Genomic DNA, 10290 nt, shown 5'->3' on the forward strand with positions numbered 1-10290 from the left:
TAATAGATTTATCAGGTTGTATTTGGTCTTGAGGTTCTGCCACCTGTTTCTCTCTGGGACAAGAAGAATATGTATATCCTAAGGAAGCAATCCTCTCTGAGGTCATTTCCAGTTCTCTTAAAAACTATTTTGGTTCCCGATTAAGAAAACAGATGTGCAGCAACAAGCCAGCTCTTGGATCCTGCATGAATATGATTTAAGCAGCAAATGTCTTGTGGCATTTAGCTCTTTCTTGTCAACATCGACTGACAAGAGGCTTGCGGGCACAATAACATTTTGCTCAACTCAGCTCGGCTTGGAGACACTGCAGATCGAACCTCTTCCTGGCTGCAGTCCGAGCGCCTGATCCCGTTGGGATGTATTCTTGACAAATCTGGGAGTTGTCGTCACTTCCAGTTATAGCCCAATGTTGGGTCATCCAGTGAAACTTGAGGAGTGGTGGTTCAAGGCAGATGCATTGATGTTCTTCACACAATACAAACTATGGAATCCATTGTCCCAAAATGATGTGGTGGCTGGCACCTTCAGTGGCTTTAAAAAAGAATTACACCAGTTAATGGAGAACAAAGCTGACTGGTGGCTGCTTGTTCAGAAGTCTTTCCCAGCATCAGCAGCAATGTGCCTCTTGCACCAAATGTTGAAAACTCATGTATTTTGTCTCAGCTTCCCAGAGGCATCTGGCCAGGGCAGGAGCAAAGAGCTGGACCCTTTTTATATGCTTATTCTGGTTAGCAGCAATTAGCTCCAAAATCTTTGGTAGAAGTTGCTTTTGGACAAGATTTTAATGCACCGTCATCCTGCAGTTTTGCAGCAGGTCCAAACTGTATCATAAGCCAGCTGTAATCATTCCATGTCTGTCCAGTGTTGAATAACCAGCAGCATCTCTGGGGAAGGGTCAAAAAAGTCAAGATGGTGGCCACCTCAATGTGATGGAAGCCTCTTTCCTTTACTTGTGCGTGAGATGATGCACACATAAAAGGGGTGGCTGTTTGTGCTACTGTAGTCATCATTTTTTCCACCCCTCTTCCCTCCGATGCCACTGTGAACAGCATATTTCGGTTTCCCAGAACATCCCTTTCCTGGACCAGTACATTTTGCACACTGCTAATAATAAGCCAGAAGGTGGCTTGTTTGGTTTTGACTTCACATTTTGTGTGAATCTGGCCATTACAGTTTGCAAAGCAAGTTTTATATCTTAAGGCATAATGCAAACCCTACAGCTGTGGTTTATTCAACAAACTACGGTTTAGCCAACTGTGGTTCAGGAGAGTATACACGGAATTTCTGCTCTGTTGGGGGATGCCTTTAGAGCCAAGTACAATAGGCAGAGGAACTGTTTGAAATGCAACTCTTCTTCCTCCTGGACCTTAATGGACTCCTTGAAGACCTAGGAATACATATCTTTAAGCAGCGGGCAAAACGGCACATGTGAGAAGAAGCCAACTTTACCCTTCCCACCTTTCTTCTTGCAGATCTCCAGCCAGTCACCTATTGCGAACCGGCCTTCTGGTGCTCCATTTCCTACTATGAGCTCAACCAGCGAGTTGGAGAGACGTTCCATGCATCCCAGCCCTCGATGACCGTGGATGGCTTCACCGACCCGTCCAACTCGGAGCGCTTCTGCCTTGGCTTGCTTTCAAACGTAAACCGCAACGCAGCCGTGGAACTCACCAGGCGGCACATTGGTAGCATCCGTTGACTTGTTTGGGGGGAGCGGGTGGAAGGGGTGGTTGAAGTGGACCTCAGGTCCCTGCATAGTCACTGACCTTGGCCAGGAGCAGCTTAGCCTTCAGGACACAGGCAGCTCTTTGCTTACCTTAAATCAGTGTTCATTTGGTGACTTCAAGATGTGTGGACTTCAACTCCCAGAAATCCCCAGCCAGCAAGGCTGACTGGGAAATTCTGGGAGTTGAAGTCCACACATCTTGAAGTCGCCAAGATTGAGAAACACTGCCTTAAATGATGCTGTATTTTTCGTTACATGAGGCTGTCCAGCTTTATTATCTTTGTGGCTTATATAATAATGTTTGGAAGGCATCAGCTTTTCTTTGATCTTCACACATGCATGTTCTTTAACTCAGTTTATGACAGCTGGTGGTTTCTCACCAACAAAAAATTGAAGGCCTGACTCTCTTCTGTTGGGAGAGCAATAGCTTTCCAAACCGGTCTATCAAATCTCCTGCCCATTTTGAAAAAGTTGAATGTGTTAGTGGTGCTCTTGTTGAATTACGTTAACACAGAGCAGATAACCATTTTTTTCAGCAGGCAGTTATTTCTTGGAGTCGATGAACAGTGGGAATTAAATAGAGCTAGCTCCCATGCTTTGGAGAATCCGGAAAAATATACTTTGTTCCAGCTGTAACGATTTCATCAGTTTTGGATCTTTCAAACAATGGAATTTCCATCAGCGCCTGTTCTTGGAGACTTCAAAAAGGGGGCTGGTCCACTGGAAAGCAGTTTAGGACCTAAGACAGCTCGCATGTGGTAGTAGCTACAGCAGATAGAAGGCACTTTCCAGATGTTTCAGACTACACCTCCTATCAGCCTTTTCCTTTAGCCATGTTGGTGAGAACTGAAGCCCCAAATTCCTGGGAGACACCAAGCTGCCTATCCCTGGGATGCAGGGTGGGGCAAACTCTGTCCACACCCCAGTTCCTCTTCCCATGAAACTTACTTGATGACCCAGGATGGATAATTCAGCCCAGTCCACGCACAGGGTGGTATCAAGGTTTGCTACAGAGCACCATGTAAGCTGCTCTTTGGAAGAAGGGTGCAAAGAAGTTCTCTGCCACCTCCTGCAAGGGAGGGATGGACGACCCCCGGGAGCCCTTCTGCCTGGGAAATTGTGATTGAGCTCGGCCTCCTTGGCTGCCTTGACGCTGAACCTGTGTCTTCTAGGGAGAGGAGTGAGGCTGTATTACATTGGAGGAGAAGTTTTTGCCGAGTGCCTTAGCGACAGTGCCATATTTGTGCAGTCCCCCAACTGTAACCAGCGCTATGGCTGGCACCCAGCTACCGTGTGCAAGATCCCACCAGGTAATTCAGCATGACTCTGCTTCCCTTTGGGCTTCATGTCTGTCTCTGTTGCTTCTGCCCCGTGAGTTGTCCCAGAGGACTCTGTGGCTGTGAATCTTTGCAGCTGAGAATCTCAGTGGGAGATTCTGGCTGTCTCCCCTCCTCCCACAAATTAGCTGCCACTTCTAGTAAGAATGAAACATAAACAACAAGATTTGAGGCAGTGCTGTTGTTCTTGACAGTCCATATTGGCATGCTGAATGCAGGATTCAGCTTTCCAAGAACTTGGGCTTTCTGGACAACCTTACCCAGTTTTCCAAAACAACTTGCATTCATCTCCTTTCCTGGTTACCAATCTAAACTAGTTGAGAGCTCTGTTGGCAGACGTTATGGAGAATTTGAAGGTGTTCTTTCTGCATGCAGTGGAGTTGCAAGGAGAATTAGGTCCAAGAATCTCTGAACAAGGGCCAGGCCTAGGATTAGAACTTCCCCAGTTGGTGTCCGTCAGATGCACTGGCACTGCAGTCCACACAGCTATGCACACACTCCCATCTCTGCTTGTACACGCAGCTTCTCTTTTGTCTTGCAAAAAATCTCTATTCTGAAATAGCTCAAAATGCTCCACAGAGTATCTGGTAAGTTGGGTCCATGCAGGGAATTCTGAGAAGGCCGAATACTACTATTTATGACATGCATCCAAATCTTAACTACTTCCACACAAAAGCCCAGTTTGAACTGGCCAGCTCTTTTAACTTTAAGGAAGTGGTTGCAGCTACTAATTAAATTTTGGATTTCTTGGTTAAATTCCTGATGTCAGAAGTTGTGTGTGCTGGTGGATTAGATAAAGAAGTAGTTTCTACTGCAGCTGACATTCACTCTTTAGATGATGAGCATTAAAGGAAGAGAGCAGAGAACTGCATGTTCAATCATTTTATGGATCCCCAACAGTAAGAAGAGGAAGAATTTTAATTTAGTAGACAACTTTTTTTTCTTTCTCAGAGTTCTGTCCCATATTCTAGTTTTCACTAGGTTTTTTATTTTCTTCTTTTATTAGTGAAAAGCTTAATGAGTTACCAGTTTAGAAATAAGAAACAGCTTGCCTTGTATATTTTAAAGCACTCGCTCTTATGACTGAAGGTGCCCTTGAAAGCGGTGGGTGTTGTCTGCTGAGATCTAAAAAGCTAGAAAGGTGGTAGAAATACAGTTGGTTTGGGAGAGTCTTGCGCTTCAGGCCTCATGAGCTCTGATCACAAAGCTTTTGTTTAATTTCAGAAGGGGCTGGGGGTGTATTTTTTAAACCCGGGAAGGCTGCGTCTTCTTGCCTTCCATGCCAGCGTAACTCTGGCCTTGATCAGCAGCTCCTGCCTGCCAGTTTTCAGAGCTTGTCCAGGGCTGAAGCGTGCAGGAGAGGCATGGCTATGTTGTCCTGGGCTTGACAGCTGGAGGGAAAGATTTTATTTTCCTGCCTCCCTGCATTCCAAAGCAGCTGTGATTATTTTTTTAAAGGCCTTTTAGCATGCAGCTGGCCCTATGCGTAAAAAACTGGTACAGGAAAGGAAGATTGAATGGAGGCCAGGGTTGGGGGCAAGAGGAACAGTTAGTTTTGAAGACATTTGTACTGGCTGGTTTGCTCTTGGGGCTCAGCGTGGTGGCTTTACCACCCCCTGCATGTTAATGGTTCCTCCAGGCCCAGCCCAGTCCAGCCCAGAAATGAGAGCAGCCAAGGTTGGTCCCCAGAGAAAGATCTTTATTTTAATTTACAGGATTATTTAAAGTTTGATGGCAGGGGTCTGAAAAGGCATTCTCAATGGTTGCCCCCAAGATGTACCACTCCCTCCCTTCTTCAAGGACAGAGTTCTGCAATTTCTCCCTTGGGGAATCCTTTTGACACCAGGTGTCCTGCTGAAGAACTTCCGTTCTTCAGTCATGAACCCAGAGCTTTAGAGGCCCTGTCCATGGCTCTTGGTGTCGTCATTCCTCTGAATGGATGAGCACCTACCCTCGAGGGTGCCACCAAAAATTCCTCGAGGCACCACAGAGAAGGGGTGTAAGTCTCTGAGATGCCTCCTGAATTTAAACAGCTATTTTCCTGAGCTGTGTTGCTATCCTGCAAGCCTAGGAAAATGCACTTCCCCGTTAAGGAGCTGCCAATGGACACAGGAAGGATGCCCATGCCAGACCCAAAGCAACTACTAACGGGTGTCTTGCAGTTTTACAGGCCTCAGATTGTTAACAAGAAGCTCTCGACTGATCATTTAATAGGAAATTTGCTGTGGAGAGAAAGTTTTGTCTGCTTTTCAGAGGGAGAGCCTTAATGTTAAGGCTTCCCCCTTTTTTTTAAATTCTAGAGGTTTTGTGTGTCTGCTTCACTAACCTTGAAAGTCTTTGCTGCAAAATTCGGGAGAGTGTTGTGTCTTGTCTGTGGTGAGATGCGGATGGAGAGAGGAGCGCATGATGCGATGCTGTCAGGAACACCTGCTAGCGTTGGCCCTCACATTGTGCTCTCCGTCCTCCTCAGGCTGCAACTTGAAGATATTCAACAACCAAGAGTTTGCAGCCCTGCTGGCTCAGTCTGTCAACCAGGGCTTCGAGGCGGTCTACCAGCTGACGCGGATGTGCACCATCCGGATGAGCTTTGTCAAGGGCTGGGGGGCTGAGTACAGGTCAGCATTTGGGTCTGGAAACGGAAGGGGCCCCAGCTGCTGGCGGGGGAGGGGGGCTTCCTGACTCCTCAGCTCTTGTGCCTCCAGATGGCTGGGTGGAGCGAGGAGGTGAGGGGGGACCTGCAGCCCCCGAGGCAACCCTCGAGACGATGCAGGAAGGGACTGTCCGGGCTGCAGTTCGGAGGGCTGGACTTCCTCCTTTTTAGGGTGGCCAGTGAGGGAATCGGAGGGCAGGGGGGAATTACTGCAGGGAGGGAGGAGAGAGCTGGGGGGAGGCCGCTGGCAGCCTGAGGGTGGTAAGGTGGCGATTGAGCGAATCGTTTGGGTTGTACCAGGTAGGGAAGGAACAGGACCAAGATTGTGCCATCTGGAAGCAAGCAAGCAAGCAAGCAAGCCTCTACCAGGTGAGATCCTGGCCCTGCTTCCATGAGCTCCTGGGAGCAGGCAGCAGCTGTGGCTTTCCAGGGGCGACTTTCCATCGGTGCCCTGGAGAAGGAGTGGGTGCCCAGGCCTCTCGCATTACCTCTCGCAGCTCTGCCAGACGTCTGGAGTCCATCTTGTTCTGCAGCTGGCTTGCTCCCTGCTCAGGCTGCTTTGGGTCTTGGCCCATGGCCAGGGCATCTAATGAGCTCCAGATGTGCACACCACGCTGGGTGGGGCTGGGAGGCCTCGGTCCTTGGGAAGAGACAGCCGGCCGGAGCACGTCCTGTGCTTGCATGATGCAGCTGGCGCCCTCCTGCACATTAAGTAGGGGTCAGGAGGACCTTGTATCCCTTGGTCTCCATCCCAGGCCAGAGCCGCCCCCCGGCCCCCTCCCGCCTTTGATTGGGGGAATCTCTCCTCGGGCCTTTCTGCTCACATGTCTTTGGAGGGGTCACTCTGGGGCAGAGCAGCTTCTGCAGCTGGATTAGAGCAGCCTCTCTCTCCCATTAGCCCAAATGGCGTGGCGGGACCTTGGCAGAGTTATTTCCCCAAAGATGGCAGAAGGCGGGGAGAGAAGCCCTTGGGGCAGGGCGGGCTCAGCGTTTGGGCTGTGGAGGAGCCGTTGGCATCCCGGCAACCCAGCATCCCCTTCCAAGGCGTTTCCGGCTGCGGGTCTTACAGGATCTCACAGCAGGAGAGCAACTGGACGCTCGGGTCCCCTTGCCCAGCGGGTGACCCACCTGGCTAAGCATGGCCCACCTGCCTCCCTCTCGCCAGGGGCTCTTTCTGATCAAAGCAAGCGGGCCCCTGGCAGGTGCAGTGCACATCTGGTGCTGGATCAGGCAGAAGGCCCTCTCGGTCTGGTGTCTGAGTCACAGAGCGCCAGCCTGATCTTTCAGGAAGCCGAGAAGCAGAACAGGAAGGTGATAGCCTTCCTCCTCCATTGTTCCCGGCAGCTGGCATTCAAGGAATGCTCTTGGTGATTCCTGAGCTTGTAGATGGCCATCAAGACAGTGTCTGGGGACAGCCCCAGCACTCCTGGATTTGGGGCATTTGCCTCTTAAAACCATTTGAACGGCATCCATCACTGCACCTGATAGCAGCAAATTTATGGAATGTTGAAGTCCTGGCTCTTATTTACCCTAAACCTCTCATCTTTTAGTTTTCACAGATTATCCCAAGTTTAATGCTGTGGGAAATGGGGAGAGAAACGTCCCGGTCTGTATTTTCTCCCACACATGGCTATCTCCCTCTTGAGATCTTCAGCTTAGCATGATGCCCTGTTCTTTCTGATCAGTAGAAGCAGAGCAAGTGACATGGGCTTTAAGATAGACTGCTTTGACTCAATTGTCCCAGGGAGCAAGTGGATTCCTCCTGTGGGCAGAAGGTTGGATTAGGTGATCTCCAAGGTCCTTGCCAACCCTGCAGAGGTGTGCTGTATTTGGATCCAGTGGCAAAGGTGCTTTGGATCTGGCACAGACATCCTCATTGCATCTATTGGCCACTCCTGAAGGGAGCTGGGAAAATGCCTGCTTGATGCTTAGCTGGTGCTAAAACGACAATGATGTGGGATTGCGCCCTGCTGAGGTCTCTGAGATGCCTCCTGAATTTAAACAGCTATTTTCCTGAGCTGTGTTGCTATCCTGCAAGCCTAGGAAAATGCACTTCCCCTTTAAGGAGCTGCCAATGGACACAGGAAGGATGCCCATGCCAGACCCAAAGCACCTTTGTTGCTTCAGAACTGAATAGTGCACGCTTCTAGATAGGGTTGGAAAGGGTTTTGGAACCATCTGGTCAAGCCCCTGGCCAGAGGAGGAATCCACTCCTTCCTTCTGACACTGAATCGAGCAGACTGATTCTTTATTTGCTGGGAAGGCATGTAGAGCTAATTCTGAGATTAGGGAAGCAGTGAGCAAGATGTTGGGGGAAAGATTCCTTGTGGAAAAGATTCCAGTCCTGAGAAAGAGGACAGCTTAAGAAGGGAACTCAAAAACCCCACCTTGATTTTGTTTAGCTTAAGTCAGGATAGAGGGAAATCTGGACAGATTTCCACGATTCCGTTTTTCTGTCTTAGTACGATAAAGAGCATTCCTGGGCCTGCCTCAACAGGGCTGAGATTAATCTGCTTCTGCTGATCAAGGAGAGAGCTGGTTCTGTGGTTCTGGCTTCTGGCTTCAGTCCTGTCCTCTGCTCCTTCGTTTTATCATGGGGATACATCGTCCTTTCTGTGTTCCCTTTCCAGGCGGCAGACGGTCACAAGCACGCCCTGCTGGATTGAGCTCCACCTGAATGGCCCCTTGCAGTGGCTGGACAAGGTCTTGACCCAGATGGGCTCCCCGAGTATCCGCTGCTCCAGCGTGTCTTAAAGGACATGGAAAGTGGAATCAGGTCAAAGCTTGAGTAGGGACAAAATCAGCCAGCCTCTTACTTGGTAATTTACAAATAACAGAATGAAAATGAGCATTTAGGGTAGTGGCCGTGTTCTTCCAAGGCCCAGGCCCTTCTTCTGTTCACTGAAAGATTTTGTTTTGGCATCGTTGACATGAGCAAAGACTTCAGAACATTAATGTTCAGCAAATCTACCCAAATCTTTGAGATGCCCGGCAGGGTCCTACCCTAGGCCACTGGAGGAAAGCCTCGGCTACATTGGCAGCTTGGATTTCCAATTTAGGGCAGCCAGACTCTGGCGTGACGGCTCCTAGTCACGGCTTTGCGAGACCTGGTGGCTCTTGGCAACAGTTTGGGGGGGGGAGACTACGGAGCACGGAAAATGTTCTGTCTCCCCCCTGCCCCTTCCTGCCTCTTCATGCAAAAATTTCCACTTAGTGCCAGGCATGGGGAGCAGCTTAGGAACTGCCAAGACATCTTCTAACATTTCTTTTTGAGCATTTGCCTTGGCAACTGCGTGTTCTTCTCTGCCAACCATTTGCCAAAATGGGGAGGAGTGGATTTTCCTCCACATCTGCAGCCACCTGATTGATACACCTGCCATTAACTGATGCACATCCCAAGGAAGAAGCTGCTGCTTCCTGCGCATGGAAACAGTTGCTTGAATTGTCACTGTGATCTCAGAGCTGACAACCGGTATAAAAGACAAGTGTCACCAGTCAGCCCTCGTCCTTCGGCCCATATTTTAAGGTTGCTTCTCCTTTGGACTTGCTTGGATCTTGCCATGTCCTCTGGAAGAATTGGGCTGTTTGCATTGCCAGCTCCTGGGCTGTCCTGCCATGCTCACGATCCTCGCTTTTAAAGATCGTCTGAAGGACTCTGCGCATCCAGAAGGAGAAGCTTGCGGAAATGTGCATTTGCCAGTCCTGCTTCCAAACAGGACAGAGGCTGGAAGGAGGGAAGACAGAAACACAGACTGCTCTGGAGCAAAATCTGCCAGGAGAAACTTAGGCGCCTTCCTCATCAGTAGGATCTCCTTGGTCAATTGACTGATCTGCTGAAATGGATCTTTTCCTGTCCATAAAATGAGAACAGCCTCACCACAGTAGAGTTCCAAGATGACTTAATTGACTTAATTGACGGTTATTACTGTTGTGATTCTCGGTAACTAAGGAGCCGTAAACAGATTTGGAGGCATGCTTACTGTTCTTTAGAACAGTTGTGTGTGGGTGTGCATGTGCAAGTGTTCTACAGTGGCCAGTAATTCTGGTTAATACTCTTGATTGTGAGGGCAAAAGCTGTGTGTGGTGTCTTCGTGATCCAATTCAGAAATAAGTGTTACTCGTGCAGGTCAGGGCCCTCTGGAATTGTGCAGAAACGTGGATCTGTTTCTAGATTCTCAGGTCTTAAAAAAACAAACTCGGCAACCAATCCCCAGAAGCTGAGAGTCTATTTTCCCTCAGGAATTGAGCAGATTTTAACTAAAACCTAAAAGGCTAAAGTGATTCCCAAGAACATAATTTGAGACACCTGGTGGTAAAGTAACTCAAGGAATAATTTAACTGAATTGAATGGGTTGTATGTCTGTTCAGTATGGCAGACTGGCAAACTTTTGGGAATGCTGATAAGAAATACCTTTTAAACTACAGATTAATGTCTTGACACATTGTTTAAAGTTGAGTATTAATCTCGCCACCCTTCTGAAACAGGAATGGCTCCCCATCATGTATAATTGGTGCAAGCCAAGGCTGTACAAACAAGAATTCACTTAAAGATGTGGGTGGAATTACCTTGAGAAAAC

At 48.8% G+C, this 10290-nt stretch overlaps 1 protein-coding gene across 2 annotated transcripts in view; it reads left to right on the forward strand.

Moving 5' to 3' along the window:
* SMAD3 (SMAD family member 3) overlaps positions 1 to 9127 on the forward strand; it is a 62694-nt gene extending 53567 nt beyond the window's left edge. The window contains exons 6-9 of one of the 2 annotated variants that reach the window (XM_063314349.1): positions 1473 to 1685; positions 2899 to 3036; positions 5534 to 5678; positions 8344 to 9127. In XM_063314349.1, coding sequence (XP_063170419.1) covers positions 1473 to 1685; positions 2899 to 3036; positions 5534 to 5678; positions 8344 to 8467 — 620 coding nt within the window. In that variant the 3' untranslated portion in view covers positions 8468 to 9127. The remainder of the gene's footprint in view (positions 1 to 1472; positions 1686 to 2898; positions 3037 to 5533; positions 5679 to 8343) is intronic. The other variant, XM_063314350.1, reaches the window with a different exon arrangement.
* Positions 9128 to 10290: the final 1163 nt, after the last annotated feature.

Source organism: Candoia aspera, chromosome 13, assembly GCF_035149785.1.
Source record: "Candoia aspera isolate rCanAsp1 chromosome 13, rCanAsp1.hap2, whole genome shotgun sequence".
In the NCBI taxonomy this organism is placed as follows: domain Eukaryota; kingdom Metazoa; phylum Chordata; class Lepidosauria; order Squamata; family Boidae; genus Candoia; species Candoia aspera.